Source organism: Aethalodelphis obliquidens, unplaced genomic scaffold (assembly GCF_003676395.1).
Source record: "Aethalodelphis obliquidens isolate GAN/ISIS:26980383/991018 unplaced genomic scaffold, ASM367639v1 scaffold1, whole genome shotgun sequence".
Taxonomy (NCBI): domain Eukaryota; kingdom Metazoa; phylum Chordata; class Mammalia; order Artiodactyla; family Delphinidae; genus Aethalodelphis; species Aethalodelphis obliquidens.
In genome coordinates this window covers 8,242,412-8,262,926 of record NW_020837945.1, presented here as the reverse complement: position 1 = coordinate 8,262,926, position 20,515 = coordinate 8,242,412, and the positions used below count along the sequence as shown (strand labels likewise).

The 20,515-nt window shown below is 37.8% G+C and overlaps 1 protein-coding gene across 17 annotated transcripts in view; it reads left to right on the top strand.

Moving 5' to 3' along the window:
• Nucleotides 1–20,515, top strand: part of TTC3 (tetratricopeptide repeat domain 3) — a 139,316-nt gene that overhangs the window by 5,519 nt on the left and 113,282 nt on the right. For 8 of the 17 annotated variants that reach the window (XM_027098521.1, XM_027098368.1, XM_027099189.1 and 5 more), the window contains exons 2-10: nucleotides 5,847–6,001; nucleotides 6,756–6,798; nucleotides 7,122–7,272; nucleotides 7,743–7,830; nucleotides 9,041–9,094; nucleotides 10,206–10,326; nucleotides 12,352–12,437; nucleotides 13,503–13,597; nucleotides 14,712–14,774. The exons of 3 other annotated variants lie outside the window; for them this stretch is intronic. In XM_027098521.1, the coding sequence (XP_026954322.1) occupies nucleotides 5,858–6,001; nucleotides 6,756–6,798; nucleotides 7,122–7,272; nucleotides 7,743–7,830; nucleotides 9,041–9,094; nucleotides 10,206–10,326; nucleotides 12,352–12,437; nucleotides 13,503–13,597; nucleotides 14,712–14,774 (845 nt within the window). In that variant the 5' untranslated portion in view covers nucleotides 5,847–5,857. Of the gene's footprint in view, nucleotides 1–1,062; nucleotides 3,237–5,846; nucleotides 6,002–6,755; nucleotides 6,799–7,121; nucleotides 7,273–7,742; nucleotides 7,831–9,040; nucleotides 9,095–10,205; nucleotides 10,327–12,351; nucleotides 12,438–13,502; nucleotides 13,598–14,711; nucleotides 14,775–17,764; nucleotides 17,818–20,515 lie in introns of those variants that run through there. 6 more of the 17 variants (XM_027098451.1, XM_027099593.1, XM_027098605.1 and 3 more) reach the window with 6 other exon arrangements.

Genomic DNA, 20,515 nt, shown 5'->3' with positions numbered 1-20,515 from the left:
AGTATGTATTCTCTGGTTGTTATGTATGTGTTAGATCAGGCTTGTAAATTGTGTTGTTCAGACTGTCTATATTAATTTTCAGTTGTTTGACCTATCATGAGAGAGATGTAGTCTTCCACTGTTACCTTCTAACAGACTTCCTGTAGTTCTAACAGTTTTTCTTTTTATGTATTTTTAGACTATTTGATTAGATACATGCAAGCTAAACATTGTTTTCCTAGTGGGTTGAACCTTTTCTGTTGTGTTGTGGTTCTCTCCATGCTTAATTTTGATTTTTGTCTTAGGGTCTGTTTGGTCTATCCCACCTTTCTTTTGGTGGTAATTTACCTGGAATAACCTTTTTCTTCATTTTCATGTCACTTTTCTTATGTCCTTAGATTTTTAGGTATCTCTTATGAAGAATATATTACTAGATTTTTCTTTTAATCCAGTCAGGTAATTTATGATTTTTAATTGGTACTTTTAGAAGTTAGTTCAGGTCTCTTGGTGGTCAACTCATTTTTTTATCTAAAATTATTTTTATTTTACCCTTGTTCTTGAGGATAATTTTGATGGGTATACAGTTCTAGGTTGATGCTTTATTTTCTGCTTATATGGTAAATATATTATTCTACATGCAAAGTTGTCTGCTGTCAGTTTTATTTATGATAATTTGAAGAAAATATTATTTTTCTTCTGGCTGCATTGGATTTTCTGTCTTTGGTTTACATCTTCACTTCTAAGTCTAGATGATTATTACTTTTTATTTATCCTATTTTGGATACATGTGTTTCCTGATTCAGAATTTTGTCTTCATGAGGTCTAGCAGATTCTGAGCCTTGTGTCCTTTAAATACTTTCTCTCAGATTTTATCTATTTTCTCCTTCCGGAAATTTAACTGGATATATATGTATTAGACTGTTTCCAGATCACTTTTCATCTTTCACATTTTTCATTTCCTTGTATCTTTGCCAGCACTTAAATTGCTGGGTAATTTCATCAGGCATATGTTCTTGTTTGTCAGTTTTCTCTTCACCTGTGCCTGATCATCTGTTTGACCCATGTGTTTTATTTTCCTTTACTTTTAACAATTATATTTTTAGTTTCTTAAAGTATCGCTTGGTTCTTTTTTAGCTGTACCCAGTCATTTTTTTTAGTCTCATGTTGCTTGCTCATTTTTTTGAATCTATATTCTGTAGACTGGCAGTCCCAATGTTTGATGTCCTCAGGGGTCTAAATTTATTGCTTGTTTTTTCTGTTGCCTTTCTTATGGTGGATTGTCCCCTCCTGTGCTTAGAGATTTTCAGTGATGAACTCTTGATTGATTGATCTTTCTCTGTGGGGATTTTGAGAGTCTGATTTGGGGGTACTTTCCTTCTGATAGGATTTGTGTTAGCTTTGGCTGGGAGCTTTACGTGGGACCAGCCTTTCAGTTTTCTCACTTTGCTTCTGGCCCATGATCCCACTATTGCTCTTGGCATTATGATTTATCATTGTTGACTGTCAGGTTTAGTTTCTAGCTAGAGGTTTGTTGCTTTGGGGGGGAAAGGGTGGTTTTAAATGTTGGCTATTTCTGTGAGCTCAGCAAAATTTTAAAAATCTAGCATCCACTTTGTTTTGCAGTCATGGAGTGCCCCATTAGTTCATCATCATTGATGGGCTCAGAAGTCCTTTACATTAGTATTTAATTTTTGTAGTATATTCATTTTAGTATGTGTTAGGAAAAAAATTCTGTCCTACCAAACTTAAGATTTCTTGGTGGTAACAAACTTTCCATTAAAACAAGTTTACATCTAAGTTAAAATTTGAGTTAGTCTAAATAAAAATATTAAATAGGTAACAGTACAGTTGACAAGTGGGTTTGGCAAAGTTTTCTACTTTGGGGTATGCAAATTAAAAATTTGGGAAGCACTGAGATACGGAATCAAGATGAGCAGGGCACAGTGTGCCCTCTGGACATAGTGAACCTACAGAGAGAAACCTGTAATGACCAAACAGTATAAAAATTGCTGTCAAAAAGATATGAGCAGGGTGCTCGGGGCTTACAGAGAAGCGGTACAAAAATAAACTTGGTGGCAGTGAGAAGTTCAGGAAATGCTTCCTGGAATCGAGTATTAAGGATTGGTAGGCATTGTGGTTGCAGAATAAGGTTTGTTTAGAAGTGCCAGGCAGCTGAGTATGACTGGCTTCTACGTTGCATGTCATGGAGTGACTAGAGAAATGCAGGAACAGGATCACAAAAGGCCTTCTGTGCTATAGTAAGGAGTTTGGACTTTATCCTGAAGATGATAAGCTTCTCAATTATTTTAAGCAGTGAAGTGTTATGATCAGAGTTTTAGGGGATGCCAAGATTGAAGGCAAGTCACCAGTTAGGAGACTGCTTGTTTAAGTAGTTCAGAGGAGAAAAGGTGGAGCTGCAACCAGGGCATTGGCAGTGGGCATGAAGAGGTGTATGTGTGCTAATTTTGGATTCCTTAGAGGAGTCGAAAGGACAGGACTTCGTGGTCAGGTTGGTTAGGAATGTTGAAGGAGACTGGGGGAGTGTAGACTGACCTCCAGATTTCTGGTTTGGGTAACCAGGTGGCATGTAGAGCAATTAACTGGTAACATACAGAAAGAGGAAAGAACTTGGTTTCATTTGTTCTTGAGGAAAAAGATAAGTTTGTTTTTGAACTTACTGAATCTGAGAGGCTTGCGGGACATCTTGGTTAAGACCCAGTAGCAGTCGATAGGGAGGGTCTAGAAGTCATGAGATGCAACCCAGCCTGGAGAGATTTGAGAGTCTTCAGCATTTGGACATGTCAGCTGTGGTTTGCTACAGTGAGTATGAGGTAATTTAAAGTAGTACACAGATAAAAAAATAGGAATTTAACGTGTCTGAAAAACGTAAGCTGTATTTCAAACCTATAATATCATGGATATTATCACTTAGACCAAGTGAGCCCCAAAAGAAGAGAATATTGAGTAAAAAAACACATGGGATCTGTGGAAGTGGCAAAAATTGTGGTGAAGCTATGCAAATGATGGAAGTTCAGAAAGTGCTGTTTCAAGGCATGGGTATGGTGGATAAGGTCACCCAAGGAGAGAGTAAGCATGAGAAGAAAAGAGAGTTGACATTTGGGTGGCGGGGAATGGAAAAGAAGAGCCATGGAGACTGAGGAAGAGCAGCCAGAAGAATAGGAGGAGAACCAGGAGAAGATGGTCTTTGGAGTCCAAATGAAGAGTTCTGAGAAGGAGGAAGTGGTCAACAGCGTCAAGTAAGTTGTAAGCTGAAAAGTGCTCTTTGGAATTAGCAATTAAGGGAGACCATTTAGTTAGAGGCATCCAAATAGCGGATTAAAAAAACATTCATCTAATATGTTAATGATAGCTGATATTTGTAGCGTTTCCTATACACTGTGTGCCATTAAAAGCACTTTAAATGTGTTAATGGATTAATCAGATAGGTAGGATTGCTGTCCTCATTTGATTAAGTGAGGAAACTGAAGCCTACAGAGGTTAAGTAACTTGTCCAAGATCACACACTCAGGAAATAGAGCCAGGATTCAAGCCCAGGCAGTCTGGTTCCAGAGTCTATGCTCTTAACCACTATGCCGCATCGCCTCTCTGGTTAAAACAAAACAGAAAATAAAAATAACACCAATGTCGTAATTACGGTGCAGTTGGTGTAGGGCATGGTATCAGTGAGATATGCCAGGCTGTGACTGACCAGCATGGTGTCACAGTGGCTCAGTCTGCCAGGTATGAGCATGTTAATTGTATTGTAACTGATGCCACGATGGTGATGTGTGGGCTGTGACAGACCGTTCTTGGCTCTTTCTGTATTTATATACAAAAAACATTTGCAAGACAAATGAGTTTAAAAGTGTGTATATTTCCCAGAATAGCATATGTCCCATATTATGTGCCATACTTTGGGTGCTAAAATGTCTTCATATTTTTTCCAGTCATCGTTTACTTTTGGAGTTAAATTCTCTAAACTCTGGAAGTATTGTTCATCCAGGACAGGTCAGGTTCCAGACATTGTAGATATCCAGTCTACTGGAAAAGGTCGCCAACGGCTTTATTGAAGCAGCTTCCCTTAAATGGTGGAAGTGGAAACCCAATATTAGGAAAGTGAAAATAAACGAGAATGGAGGATTTGAATGGCAGAAAAGGAAGAATTCTTGATGAGGTTGAAGAATGTGGTAGGAGATAGGGGAGACGTAAGTCGTAATGATTCCTGGGTGTGGTTGGAGAGGAGCTAATCAGAGTTAAAGATTTAAAAACTGGTTTAGACCTGGGCAGTGGTCCAAGGTGTGGCCTTGTGAAGGAAGAGCCTAGGTGAGGTGGGCCGCAGATTTCATTTTAGTTGAGAAGGTGGTTGCACTGCAAGGCTAGAGTCCTGAAGCGTTGTCCACATGGACGTTGGTGTGGCTGGAATGATGATTGGAGGAAAGAGGCGAACACTGTGAACTAGGTGCCTGTGTTCTTAAACATGACAACAGCCAGGAGGCAGCTAGACGGCAGTGACAACGAAACGTAGATCTAGTGAAATACAGTGTTTGAGAGGAAACTGTGGAATCAGAAGACCTAGGTTTGAATCCTGCCTAGCTTGGTGACCTTGAGCACATTACTTAGTTTTGCTATGCATGTTTTCCATCTGTATAGTGACTGTGATAATAATTGGGCCTGCAAAGAATTGCTGTGAGGATCAGTGAGATGGTACGTGTAAAACGCCTGGTACAACATAGGACAAATGGTACCGGCAGTTTGCTAGGAAGGTGGTCATTGGTCTTCACTTCTGATATTGTGAGGTTGTTGTACAGCAAATTGGGCATAAGAGGAAGGATTACTTAAAGAAACAGATGTGTTTTCCAAGGACTCATGGTGGTCTTGCTTGGGAAAAAAGAAACTTGGTTTATCATAACAGTAGTGGGATAATAGTGATGAAGTGAACAGGTATAAAAAATGGTGTTAATGGTGGTGCTGGTGATGATAGGAAAAGAAAGCCACTGCTTGGGCAAGAGTTACAAGTAATAAAATGCTGCATTTTCCAGTGATGTTTAGGTTTTGTAGCTATTCACTGATAGCTATACATTTTTGTTATTGAACTTCCTTCAGGGGACTACACTTTAGTCTGAAACTCTAGCCCTAATTCCCCGTCCCCCCACTGAAGTACTTGTTTTAAGAGCATGGTCGCTGATAACGTAAGGGGCGTTGCCGTGCTGCTGTAGCTGTTGTGAGAGCGTTAGGAGCAGCGATTGCTGGGAGGATGGCAGGTCTGGATGCGGCTGTGAGGGGTTAGGAGGCTACGTACTCTCCCTGTACCACTTCAGCTCTGCCCCTTTGCCCGAGACAGACACACACACTGAGGCATGGATAGGAGAATATGAACAGCTGAGAGGAAACCGTTTTCTCAGTGCAGTCAGGGTTTAGTTCCAGCCAGGAGGTTGAGAATGTGGCAGAGTTTCTGTATGATGAAACAGCATATTTCACAGAGGCAGTAAAAGCAGTTGGGGTAAAAGGGCAGCAGTGGAAGGATGTCTTTTGTTCATTCATCTAGGCACATACAAAGATGAATAAGATGCCCTTACTTATCTTGCATCTAAAGGAGACATGTAAACAGTTAAATTCAGGGTAGAGATGGTGATTCTTTGAACCTGACAAAAGGAAGAAATAGATTAAACTGATACTCGAGGAGAGTCAAGGGGAAAGACTAGCAAATGAGGTTGAGAATCTTCCAGAGCTCAGTGTTCTCATTGGAGTTATTTCCTTGGGGCATGAGTTCCAGGTATTTTTCAGATATACTATAGAAGCTAGGAAAACTGCTTCTCATATCATCTCAAATGATTTGATTATGGATTTGGGTTTTGTTGTGTCCTTAGGAGGGTGCACCATGGACGATTTTGCCCTGGGAAATTTCACTGTAGCAGATTATGCCTTGTTAGAAGAGTGCCCTTATGTGGATGATTGTGTCTTTGCCTCCGAATTTATGTCCAATGATTATGTTCGTGTGACTCAACTTTACTGTGACGGGGTGGTAAGTAGATTTCTTAACTTTTTTTTTTTTTTTTTTTTTTTTAACACCGCGTGGCATGCGGGATCTTAGTTTTCTGACCAGGGGATCACACCCGTGCCCTCTGCAGTGGAAGTGCAGTCTTAACTACTGGACCGCCAGGGAAGTCCCCTTAACTTTTTGTTTTTAACATTGTGTATTCTTAAAGGTTTATTTTTTAAAAAAATTGAGGTATAATTGACATATGACATTAGTTTCAAATGTACAACATAAGGATTCAATATATGTATATATCATGAGATCAGCACAATAAGTTTAGTTAACGTCCATCACCATACATAGTTATACATTTTTTTTTCCTTCTTATGAGAACCTTTACGATTTACTTCTTGAAGGTTTTGTGGTATAGAGCTGTCTGAGTAAAGATATTTTTGTGCTACACGAGATTTGATAGGGAGATATGTATGGCTTTTGAAGAGGTCATTTCAGACGGAGAAGTAAGCAGTGCCTCAACAAGGAGAATGTGCAGTGCTGGTGAAAGCTTGTTTTCTGACTGGAGATGAGACTAAAGGCTCTCAGGGAGAGCCATAGAAACAGACTTGGGGAAACACCGAAAAAGGCCAAAAGACTCATTGGTTGAAGATGTTGTATTCAAAGTGTAAAAGTAAACGTACTTTAAGTTTTTAGTTTAGTATTGATAACCCTTACATTAAAAAATCAAGAACTGTTACTTTTGCATTTACCAGATACAAGTCAAAAGAATTTTTTTCTTTTTCAGGGTAGACAGTATAAAGATTATACCCAAAGTGAGGGAAACTTAGGTGAGTACTTTGGTATTTTCATTTTAATTTGTTGAAACAGCTATCAAGGGAGGTTCATGCATTCACATCAACATAACAGACTTATACATCTTTACAAAGTTTATTCTTTATTATCCTTTTTAACTAGAAATTAAAAAACCTTTCCTTGTTAAAATGGAGTTTTAGCTAACACTTAGATATTCTTAACATCTGACAGGTTAAAATATTTCATCCATTCATTTCTTACCTTTCCATATCCATTTTTGTCTTTTCCCTTGACAGTGTTGATTCATTCCAAAATGAGGCACAAAATATTAATTTAAAACTTTTTCTTTTTAATTAAGAGTTTGATATCTGCACTATGTGGTGTAGTAAACCTATTTCTATCCTGCAAGATTACTGTGATGCCATTAAAATACACGTCTTCTGGCCACTTCTGTTTCAACGTCAACACAGTTCTGTAATATCACGGTTGCATCCCTGTGTGGAGGCAAAGTAAGTTACTGCTTGTTAACCCATTTTGTATGAACAGTGGTGAGTGTGTTGCCCAGTACTGAGGAATGCCAAGTGCAACGGGAGGCTTATGTCTCATTCTTGTATACTGTTCAACTCTACTTTTGTTTAATAGAGTGGAAAAGTTAATACTTGGGATTTGGATATAAATGAATAATCGTGGTAACATTATAATGAATGAAACTCTGAAGAGCGTTAGATGGTAGATTTGAAGCTGAATAAGGAAAAATTAATATGCTTGTTTATAAATACCAGTATTATAGTACAGAAGAAAGAAAAAAGTGTAGTATTTTGTCTACCTAATAAACAACTTATTATTACCTAGAGTGAAGTAAGAGAACTTAATTTTATTCAAATAGTTTAAATTGAGGTATAACATATAGTTAAGTATAAGATTCAATGAATTTTATATATGAGACCCTAATCTTTTAAAAAATAAATTTGTCTTTAAGCAGTTCTCATGCTTCTGAGATAAGTTTGAAGAAATTACAACATCTTGAGTTGATGGAAGATATTGTGGATTTGGCAAAGAAAGCTGCGGTAAGTGATAGAATGTGTTCCCCTCCCGCATTTCAAGAATGTAGATATTTATATGGTATTAGGCCCATGTTACTAATTTATGGTGACTAATGGGTAATGGTTAACCTGAGCTTATTCTGCTATCCATGAGTTTGTGCTGTGTGTTTGAGAGGTCAGGTAGATGGCTTTTTTCGTGGTTCTGACATGACATGATGAGAACCAGGCATGCTCCTTGCCGTTAACAAATAGACATTAGAATTTGTCACAAATGGAAGTGTGCACCTAGTTCACAGAAACCTTTGCCGCAGATTCTGAAAGTGATGGGTCCTATCTTGTAACGTAAAATCATGCCACTGTTAGCACCACCACAAATACTTTTTCTTTGGGGTAAACTTTATCATGTCAGGTTTGAGGAGGTATCCCTATACTACACTGAGGGTTTTTTTTCCCTTGAAAGCTGTTTAATAATTTTTCTCATTTCAGTTGGTTATGGAGCGAAGTGTTTTTCTTGGTAATTCTGATTGCAAACTTAAATTTATAAAGGGCATTCTGATATTTATTTCCTGCAGATTAATCCTTTGCAGCAACTTATATCAGCCAGTGTAATTTTTAAAAAATTTTATTTATTTATTTTTGGCTGCTTTGGGTCTTCGTTGCTGTGCGCGGGCTTTCTCTGGTTGTGGAGAGCGGGGGCTACTCTTCGTTGCGGTGCGTGGGGCTTCTCATTGCAGTGGTTTCTCTTGTTGCGGAGCACGGGCTCAGTGGTTGTGGTGCACGGGCTTCAGCAGTTATGGCTCGCGGGCTCCAGAGCGCAGGCTCAGCAGTTGTGGTGCACAGACTCAGCAGCTCCGCGGCATCCTCCCTGACCAGGGTTTGAACCTGTGTCCCCCGCATTGGCAGGTGGACTCCCAACCACTGCGCCACCAGGGAAGCCCAGCCAATGTAATTTTATAAAAAAGTTTAGGTGTAATGAACCATACATCTGAAAGTTTAAAATCCGTACATATAAAAGTTAAACTAAATCATTTTATTATTAGAACCCTGTGTAAGACGATTTCTGACTTGTTTTAGGGTCCTTAAGAGGTAAATTGGGCATGAAAGTGCCGTAGAAAGTGGACTGCTATGTACATAGAGTAGTATTCCTAAAATGTAGAATTTTTTTTCCCACTAGAAAATTAAAGTATGATTGGCCGAATAAGGAAGAAAATGTTTTGTCTTTTCTGTTTTGCAGAATGATTCATTCTTTATTGGAGGCTTATTGAGAATTGGTTATAAAATAGAAAATGTAAGTGTTAACATGGGAATACGATACAACCACTTTGAATAAGTGGCAGTTTTCTCACTTCTCATTGCCGCCTGTATCAATACTAGGCCCACCGAGTCAACATTTTATAGGTAGCATTTAGTAGTACTGATTTCTATATTTTGCCTAAGCAATCTCCTTGTTTGGGGGGTTTGCATTATTATCATTTTCCCCCATATATGTAGTGTAATTTTGAGCCTCTTTTACAAGTTGATTGCTTTTTCTCTTTTAGATTATTTACCTGGCATATGTTCTCTCACAAATGAAGTTATTAGGCCCCTGGTATGAACATATTTTGATACACAATTACTAGATGATCTCCAGATACATTGTAGGATCTTAGCTCCCCGACCAGGGATTGAACCCGGGCCCTCAGCAGTAAGAGCGCAGAGTCCTAACCACTGGACTGCCAGGAAATTCCCAATAAACCAATTTTTAATGCTACTGGTGACATAAACATGTACATGTTTCCCTTAAACCTGACACCAGCGTTGATGACTTCATTATTTAATTTCTGAAATCTTTTCCGACACGAGAAGTATGAATTATACTTCTGTGAACTCTCGACCCTTCATGAAGGTCATTGCACTGAGTGCTCGTTTGCCCAACCATGGCTTCCTCTTGTTGCCTATATGCTTATTCTTCTCTTTGCCACAGACCATTTAAAGTACATAGTCCCTTTCGTGAACCTTAATAGATACCGTTAATCTTAAGGTAAGGATGGAAGTCCCAGTTTAGATGAAATCTGAGACCCCTATTCACCTTGTGTTACTGTACTCTCCTGCTACCTAGGGCAGCCTCTGGCCAGGTTGTAGACCTCAACTTCCAGGTCTTTAATCATTGCAGCAGCATCCTGGGCTCTGAGGGTGGCCTGAGGTTACCTGAAGATATAACATATGTGAGTCTGTGGTCTCTGTTAACTTGTGTGTTGGGGTCTAGCTATTCTAGGCTTCATGCTATAGTAATGAAAACATGAGGTTGTACAAGTTTTGTAATAAGAGTCTGAAATACTATATAAGATAAATTTATAATGCCACATGTAAACTTATAATTAATACACAGATCACATTTTTCATCCCTCTTTTTGAAACAGAAAATCTTGGCAATGGAAGAAGCTTTGAATTGGGTGAAATACACAGGCGATGTAACAATTTTACCTAGGTTAGGAGCAGTTGACAATTGTTGGCCTATGTTAAGTATTTTCTTTACTGAATGTAAGTATAAATGCTTTAAATTGTTACTTGACTCAGTTTTATAAAGGTATTATTTTGGAAAATAGAATGTGTAGCTGTGATTTCTTATCTTAGGATTTTAAAAAATGCTTTTCTCTTATGAGTAAAAGCCTGAATAAGAGAACTTTAACCCTGTAGTTAATTTTATTCTGTATTTCCTGTCTTGATGATATCTGTGATGTTAATACCTTTTAAACATCCTAGCAAATGTATGCCATAAATTATTAATATATAAAACCCAAAGAGACCACATTGGGGCTTATGTATTCTCATTCATAAGAGAAGTAACTGAGCTAAGATTATAATTTTCATTTCTCTGATGAATTTGTTATTCTTATATATGATGAAGCTGCCTTATATATTTTTTACCTTGTGAAATATTTTTCTCTAAAATATTTGAGTGTTAGTAGTGTTTTTATAGGGATCTTGAAACAGGAAGTATTTGGCTCTTTAGTTGATAATGACTGATAATTTGCCATTTCCATTTGCCATTTTGAGTAGAGGGCACATTTTATACTCTTGACCTGAGTGTTAGAGAGAAATTAATCTTAAATATGAAGACAGGTTTTTCTTTTTTTTTTTAAATAAATTTATTTACTTATTTTTGGCTGCGTTGGGTTAGTTGTGGGGAGAGGGGCTACTCTTCGTTGTGGTGTGCAGGCTTCTCATTATGGTGGCTTCTCTTGTTGCAGAGCATGGGCTCTCGGCATGCGGGCTTCCGTAGTTGTGGCACATGGGCTCAGTAGTTGTGGCGCATGGGTTTAGTTGCTCCGTAGCATGTGGGATCTTCTTGGACCAGGGCTCGAACCTGTGTCCCATGCATTGGCAGGTGGATTCTTAAGCACTGTGCCACCAGGAAAGCCCCAAGACAGGTTTTCCTGATGTTTATTGGACGGTGGGCTGTGTTACGTTGATAGAGGTTGTTCTCTTCGTTGTTTTGGAAGCCTTTAATTATAGCCTAGATTTTATGGTGGAAGTAAAGGACCAGTATCATGTACTGGACACCCATTTGGGCTCGTTTCTAACTCTTTCTCTGTTCTCTCTTTTTATAATAGTTCTGCCAGGTTGATGCTGTGATCCTATTTTAGAAATGAGCAAACTTTGAAAGGTTAAGTGATATTTCTTTAGTCTATTAAGTAGTAGAACCTAGATGAGAAGTCAGGTCTCTCTGATCTCAAAGTTCGGGTTTTTGTTCTATAATCTTAATCTGTGCCTTTAGTATTAGTTTACTTTATTTGGTCACCTTCCAAAATTCTTTCTTCAGTCTTAAATTTTAGGTACTGCTTTTGCCTTGGAAGTGAATATGTTTGGCTAGAAGTGTAACTATAGTTTTGTTGCAATAAAATTATTATTTACCACTTAAAATCTTTTTTATAGAACAGCTTAAAATACAGAAAATGATGTCTGGTAAATTTTTAACATAAATTTTGGTTATTACCTACTGCATTTTAATTAGTTTATTAAATTTTTATGAGAATAATGTTTCAAAAAATGTCAAATTTTAACATTCATGAGAGTCAAAATGTTGAATTAAGACATTTTAAATTCTTCATTTTTTTTAATATTAAACACATTTTAGAAAGTAGTTTCTCAGGTTTTTGTTTTCAGAAATTTTAGTTAAACTTCGTGCCAGGTACACCATAGCTCAATAACATTTGTTGAATTGACTTGAGTAATTATGAGGCCTGTTTGGAATGTGTTATGACAGAGCACTGTTAACTACAATTAGAACTAGAGTAGTAATAAACAAGATTTTTAAATGCTAGAAATAAAACAGATTAGATTCTTAGCACGCAATGAATCTAATGTTTTCTGAAACATTTTATCAGCTGTTTATTAAAAATATATTGTTGACACATGTAAAAGATTATAAGAAACATTATTTAGAAATTATATCTTGAACTTTACAGACTCAACCTACGTAGCCTAAGAATTAGAACATTAACAATAGCAATTTGTTTTTTTTAAACAAATGTTCTCTCACTCTCTCCTAAAAATAAAATTTAGACAAGTATCACATTACTAAAGTTGTAACAGAAAACTGCAATTTGCTTGAAGAATTTAAAACTCAAAGTTGTGCGGAGTGTCTAGAGGTGAGAATAAATATTTACTTGTAAGTATATTTTAAGATTTGCTTGTTAGAACTTTTATTAACACTCAGAGGAAAGTTCAGTAAAACTGCTGTCAATACACAAGGAACTACTATAAAATTTGATAACACGTTTGAGGGAAATTTTTAATAAATTTTGATTGGAATATTTTTTTTGGAAGAGGAAGCCATCTTGATCAGAATTTTCTAATGTTATAGATTTTAAGAGTTAATTGAAAATCGAAATTTGATTTTTTTTAAATTAAAAGGCTTTTAATTAGTTGAGGGAATATGATTTTTCTTTGCCACCAGCTTTATTGACATGTAATTCACGTGCCATACAATTCACTCATAGGAAATATGATTTTAACTTAATTTTTAAAAAGGGATTTAGGAAAATATTTAATATTCTACTTAATTCTCTAGCTAAAGCCATTGATATAATCCAGTAAATAATAATTTGTTTATTTTGAAAATTTGAAGGTTTGAGTTGAAAAGTTTTAGTTATATCTGTAGCATCTTTGATTTCATTTTTTGTTGTTGTTGGTTGTTTTTTTTTGTTTTTATTTCATCCTTGCTGTAGGTCACATAATTTTTTGGGGGGGGCAGTTAGTCTAATCAACAGTGCCTATATGTTATTGATTTATATATTATTTTTTAAGCACTCAGGTTTGTTGAATAACATCACATTTTCTAACCTAAAATTAAAATTCTACTTGGATCTTATTTCTTTTCTGCATATGCAGGCATGTCAAGGTCTGTTTAAAAGTGGGCCTGCCAAATACGGTACACAAGGGGTAAATTGTTAGTGTTATTCATAATGTCATGGCTTTGTTTACTTTTTAATATCCCTTTATCAAAGTTAGCGTTGAGTCATTAGAGACAGACAGGTTTCTTTAAATGTATATTCTAAAATGTTGGGTATTGAATTCTCATTTTCTACCTAAGTAATCCCCCAGGTTATTTCTGATATCTGAGATAGAAACCCAGAACCATTTTTCTTAAATATTGGGGTTACTGATTCTCTTTGCATTTAATTGATGGGTCTTCTTTTACCTTGATTTCTCAGCAAGGAGAACTAATGAAAATGAAAGGAAATGAAGAGTTTTCCAAAGAAAGATTTGATATAGCTATTATCTATTACACCAGAGCCATTGAATGTAGGTAAGAGCAAAATAGAACAATGAGACCCTTTTTATGTGGCAGATCAAGTTAGAATGCTAGTCATTAGAAAGAAACACAAGATGAGGAATTGGAGAATATCATCAATTTGCTATGCAGAATATATTTTCTCACCCGTAGGTATTAGAAGCATGAGATGACCTGAGTAGATGAACTTACTAATCAAGTTGTATAACTCAAGTGAATCAGACGAAATTGGGAATTTGCTTCTACCCTGCCCCACTTTGTTCCCAAGCTTTCCAGTACAGAGTCATCTGTTCTTTCTTGCTCTTGTTTTCCCTTCCACTAATTCCTTCCAAATTATTAACTGATAACAAAGGGTTAGTTACTAGTACTTAAGATGTCACCCATTCAGGGATTTGTGCTTTCTATGAGGGATTTTAAAGGGTAATAGTTGGAATTGTTGAGAGAATGCATGTGTTCTCTCTACCTCATCTTCTGTTTGCTCAGCTGCTAGAATTTTGTAGCATTCCTGCAAGTGTGCGTCACCTGGCTCTTACTGACATCTTAGCTGGCCCACCTAATACTGTAGCAGCCTTAGGAGGGTGCGCTGTAGACAGCTACTCTCTTTCCTGTCTTACCCATCTCCACAGGGAATGAGTGAATCCAGGTAGCACACCACATCTGAAAGCCTGCTGCTCTGTTCTTCTAGGAAGAGGTAGAGGAACAGTAAGATAAAACCAAAAAGGACAAAACTCGAAATGAAGCTATTTAAATTACTGTTGTAATTTACAGGCTTCCTTTATTTGAGTTCTTTGTGAAGGTGGTACAGTTCTGACTTACATAAGTATTCTGTTCTGTACAGTTATAGGATACTTGTAGTTTGCTAGTTTTTTAATATGTCTCATTTGATCCTTGCAGCAGCCCTATGAGCTAGGCAGAAAAAGTAGAACTTTTTAATCTTCATTTTGAATACAGGGAAGTTTAAGTTGGTTTGAACAAGTTACTCAGGAAGTGAAGGAACAAGAACTATATTCTTTGTGCTCTGCCACACAGATGTAAAGTTTTTGAAAATTATTTCATGCCTTATGATTTCTGTGTTATGTTTGTTTTGTATGTAATGTTCTTTACTGACGAAACATTATTTCTTTTAAAGACCTGAAAATCACCTTCTTTATGGTAACCGAGCTCTTTGTTTTCTTCGCACTGGACAATTTAGGTAAGTTGGTTAGAGTGCCTAATCACTGAATTGTTAGGCTAAATACCGATCTTTGAGAAGTATTTCTGTTTTGCAGTTTCGCAAGAAAATTCTTCAGTAGTTCTTCGGCAGAAATAGTTAAATGCTTAGAAGAGAGCTCTTTTAGGCTTCATATATAAAAACAACGACAGAAACAGCTATTCTGATTGAGTGGATAACATGCTATGCATTATTTTAAGCACTTCGTATGGGTTATTTAATTCTCACAACACATTTAATAGATAATTATTCTCCACATTTCACATTTGGGCAAACTCATACCATTAGTAATTAGTAATTGTGAATTTGGTTCTACCCTGCCCCATTTTTTTTCAAGCTATGATGCAGTGATGCCAAGATTTGAACACAGATCTTATCTGATGATGTCAAAGTCTGTGTTTATAACACCTGTAATATATTACCTTCTTCTGCTCTATTAACTAATCTGTATAGTTCTGGAAGAATTTTTGCTGTATTTGTTTCCTCTGTCTTGTTATGAAAAAATTAAGTAAATATCCTTCATAAGTGAAGGAAAAGAAATTTAATGGTTTAACTCTGGGAGTGAAATCATAATTAATTCTTAGTTCCTCATGTTCAACTAAGCTTTTATTTATTAGTTGAGAAAGATTGTTGATACTGTACCATGATTTTATTGTCTCAGTTTAAAATTTTTAGGACTTAAATATTAAGCATTAATGTTGAGCAGTGTAGATGACAGTTACATTTAACTGTGTCCTACCTTATTGCAAGAAGGGTTTCGGGTTGCTTCAAGAATACATCCACTCAGTAGAAAAATATTAAAAACAAAACAAAACAAACTAAAAAACCAAGTTAGAGCCTGGGATCCTTGGAATAAAGCTGCATAGGCATAAGGTCCTGCTTAGTGATTGGCTATAATTCATATTTGCATCTGACCTCTCTGTTGCCCAAAATAAAAAGAGAATGCCCGACAAGTTACATAATTCTCACTGACCATGAAGAAAGAGGACACCAGTTGCTCAGGTGAAACTGTTTTGCTGGTGTTTAGTTCTGGAAGAAGTTTCTTATATGGCTAATATGAACTGAGTGGTGGAGTAGAGAAGAACCTCAGCAACATTCCTGTTCAAAGGAGAAAACTCCCTGAGAGTGCAGTTTGGGGTTTCATAGATAATTTTTTTCATTAAGTTTTCTCACGAATGCAGAGAATATGATATCAGTTGTTGCTCAGGGAAAGCACTTACGTTGGGAGGTGGGAGTGGGGACTATAGTATATTCCAAGTATGAAGCTTTTAAGAATAACCTGTATGTTTTTCTTTTATTATAAACAGAACACTTTCTCATGGTAGAAAATTTGGAAAATACAAGAGTTTAAAAAGAAGAAAATAAAATCACCACCTCGGAGAATACCGCTGTATTAACGTTATGCAGCTTTTAGGTGGCTTAAGCCGTGGATAAACCGAGGCTATCTAGTCTAGAGGAATGGATGGGCTTGACACAGTCTTCCGTCTATACCACTGTCCTCAACTGGTTCTAACAAGAAATGAGCTGCAAATGTCTTTAGATTATTGCCTCTGGCTAGGTCCAGAATTGCAGATATCCTGCGCTGTTTAAAGGTCAATCTGTATACTTTCAAGATGAATAGGTTGGGCAACTTGGCTAGCCTCTTGTGAAAATCGAGGCGCCTATCTGAAACCTTGATTGGGTGGAAGGTCATCCCCTCTGCATAGGGGATCGCTGGGAGCTGAGAGGCAAACCAGGGGTTTCTGCCCTCTTTCGTGAGTGTTGAATGCTAGACACTCAAGCAGGATCCTGCTAAAACTCTGCTGTGAAGGAGGTGCATCAAAGTAGAAGTATAGAAGCCAGGTAGCCTGGTGAGGTCAAGGTCAAGAGCAGGGTTGTGCATCCATCCTTGTACCTCTTTCCTGCCGGTCTAGGTTTGTGATTCAACACCAGTGAAGTTTTCTTTAGAGGCAGGTCAGCAGCATTTCCTTATTAGGCAATCACCAATATGTGCTGGATGCTTATTTAATGTCAGAAGCATTATGCCACATTGGTTTTACTGTTGTTCCCACCTCATTCATTGTTTATATGACTTGCTCAGTAATGTAGGGATAATGTTTTCTGAACCTGCAATACACATAACTCCTGACCAAGTGAGTAGTTGATATGACTTCAGAAAAGAACATGTTGCCAGTGATTCAGACGTGCCATTGACTCAGGAGGACCCATGCCATTTAGCTGGGTTACCAAGATTGAGATGTTTTGAAGCTCTCACATCTGAGGGTTGGTAGGTCCGTTATGGGAATCAGGCTGAGCAGCTGCAGGAACAGCTGAGGGTGAAGCATCCGACCTCCCTGGCACTGTTCTGAGCATTCTGCATGTATTAACTCATAAAACCCTCACAACCCCGTGAGGTAGGTGCTGCTCTATCGTTATAGACGAGGAACCTGAGACCTGGGGAGGTCAAGCAGTGTCCTCAGACACTAGGTGGGTGTGATGGAGCCAGAATTTGAACCCAGGCAGCCTGGATGCAGAGTCTCTACTATTAATCACCATAAGGTGATGATAGAATCAAACGGCAATGTGAAAGTTGAAAAAAATTAAAATAATGGTCTAAATAGTCAATAAACATGATTGTCCTTACAGGATGTGCAGATTAAAAACTGTGAGTCTCTCTTTCGTACCCATCAGATTGGCAAAAATTTAAAAACCTCATAACACCAAGTGTTTGAGAGGATGTGGAACAAAGGAAACTTTCATACTCGGCTGGAGAAAAGTGTAAATTGGTGCAATCACTGTGGAGAGCCCTTTGGCAAGGTGAAGATGTGCGTACTCTGCCGCCCGCTTCTGGGCTACCCAAGAAGATGTGTACGAGCCTTCATTAGAGCGTTGTTTTTAAGAGTAAAGAAATGGAAACAACCTAAAAGTCCATCAGTAGGGGAATGGATAAAATGAATTATGGTATATTCATACAATGGAATTCTGTGCAGCAGTTAAAATGAATGCAATGTTGAGTGAAAAAGCAAGTTGCAGAATGATTTGTACGGTATGATGCCATTTATATGATGTTTTAAAATGTGCAAAATGATATGCATATCCATAATTAATACATAGTATGTATTTACAATGTTTTTAAAGTGCATGGGCATGTTAAACACCCGGGGAGTGGGTATCTCTGGGGAGGGAGGGAGGGAGGGAGGGAAGAGGATTGCAGCCGGGAAAGATGGTTCACAGTGGGTGTCAGCTGTAACAGACCTCTGCAAAAAGATCTGAAGTAAATATGGCAAAATGTTAAGGTCTTGCTAAGCTGGTACATGGGTGTTGATTATCTTAATGTTATTCTCTGTACTTTTATGTATATTTGATAAAAAAGTAACACAAAGTGTAATTTAAAATGCACATAAGATGAAAAAAGGAAAAAACACCAAACATTAAGGATAAAATAAGTGGAAAGTAATCTTGAAAGGAGAGAAGTAGAAGTATTTTAAGACCAATGGTTGGGAACCTGAGGTGAAGTATGTGTGGGGAAAATGCTTCACTTAGAAATGGTCAGAGAGTGGTGGAGGTTTTAATGCCGAATAGCCCCACTTGTAATAGCCTATACTTGTAAGTCTGGCCACCCTTGAGTGGGTTTAGGGGAGGCCCGGAGTCAGAAAGAACCCTTACCACTCTCCAGAGGTGTGCACCTCCAGGTCAGCAGATGTTGCCCTGGGGAAGCACATGGAATGGGGTTGGGCTTGGGGGTGGTGGTGGAAATATGCTGCCTCCTGCCACTGCTTCTCCCTACTGAATCCTTCAAGCTGAGGAATGCGTGCAGTGTATCCCAGAATGCCTGGCTGGGGTGACATGTCCTTTTTATTCTGATCTTCTGCATTTTAGAGTGATGGTTTTAACTGAAGTAATTAGAAATTTTCAGATTAGAGGGGAATCTAGAAAAAGCAATCAGGCATCTATAGCGTCTATAGTTACAATGATTTTGCAAGGTATATGATGAGACTTACTGTTTAATTCATTCTTGTGGGACTCATACGTGAAAATTTGAATTGTTTGGTGGGATGGGATAAATTGTGTAATGGGAAATGTAATTGGAAAAGGGGAGAGCCTTGGATTTTTAAAAAAAATTTACTTTGGAAAATGATGGAATTTTTTAATTAATTTATTTATTTTTGGCTGCATTGGGTCTTCATTGCTGCACGCGGGCCCTCCCTTGTTGCCATGAGCGGGGGCACTCCTCGTTGCGGTGCGCGGGCCTCCCATTGCGGTGGCCTCTCCCGCCGCAGACCATGGCCTCCAGGCATGCAGGCCCCAGCCGTTGTGGCACTCAGGCTCAGGAGCTATGGTGCACGGGCTTAGTTGCTCCGTGGCATGTGGGATCCTCCCGGACCAGGGCTGGAACCTGTGTCCCCTGATTCAGCAGGCAGACTCTCAACCACTGTGCCACCAGGGAAGCCCCAAACGATGGACTTTTAAAACTTGATATTTAACTATCTATATCTATATAGATAGTTAAATATATATCTCTATATGAAGTCTATATCTATATGATATTACCTATTAGCTCCCAACTTGTGATTAATAGCAGGTGGATAGACTTTAAATGATGTGTGTGTGTGTGTGTGTTTCTGAATTTCTCTGAGGCCCGAGGTGTAAATCAAGTCAGTTGTATGTTTCTGTGTGAATGTCAGAAATCTTAGTGTATGTGGGGAGCTTTAGTGTACGTGTTGGTTGGTGAATTATTCCTCACTCTTTTCTCTTACTTGTGCTGTCTCTTTATTTTGCTTAAAAGCTGCTGAATTTGCTTTTTTTTTTTTTGCGGTACGCAGGCCTCTCACTGTTGTGGCCTCTCCCGTTGCGGAGCACAGGCTCCGGACGCGCAGGCTCGGTGGCCATGGCTCATGGGCCCAGCCACTCTGCGGCATGTGGGATCTTCCCAGACCAGGGCACGAACCCATGTCCCCTGCATCAGCAGGCAGACTCTCAACCACTGCGCCACCAGGGAAGCCCGCTGAATTTCCTTTTGAAGGAAAGAGTTATTTTTTCAGTCTTCTTTGGGGTGCATCCCCTTTTTAAAAAGCAGTAACAAATGCACATCATAAAAAGTTGAGTACTAAAGGATAAGCTGAAAACTTGCCCAGCTGAGACCCCTGCCCTAATTCCTTTCTTTTAGATCCTTGTGTATCCATGATACTGATATTTCATGACTATACTAGCACTTATTACATTGAACCAAATGAAGTTGCTTTTATAAATCAGAATAAGGCATTTTGTTTGGTTCAGTCTAAGGTATATGTCCTTTTTTTTTTTTAACATGGGTAAGAGCATATTATACACCCTGTTGTACGTCTTGATGCTTTTAATGTTTAAATCTTGGAGTTGTTGCATATCGGTGAATATAGAGATCTACCCTAGTTTTTATTCATGACTGCATAGTATTTTCCTCAGTGAAATAGTTTGTATTAGAATATAGCTTATTTTCAGTTTTAAAAATTATATACAGGAATATCCGTTTACTTACATTCTACACTCAGATGCAAGTATATATATATATATATATATGTAGGATAAATTCCTGATAAAAATTTATTTTACTTGGATGAAAGAGCATATGTAATTTTAATTCCAGACACTAACTTTTGATTTAAAATGTATGTGTTTATTCAGTCAGTGGTTAATAGTCACTGCATATTTGACAGTAACTGACATTATATCTGAATCCTGCTTTTGTTGTTTCATTGTAAGATGGA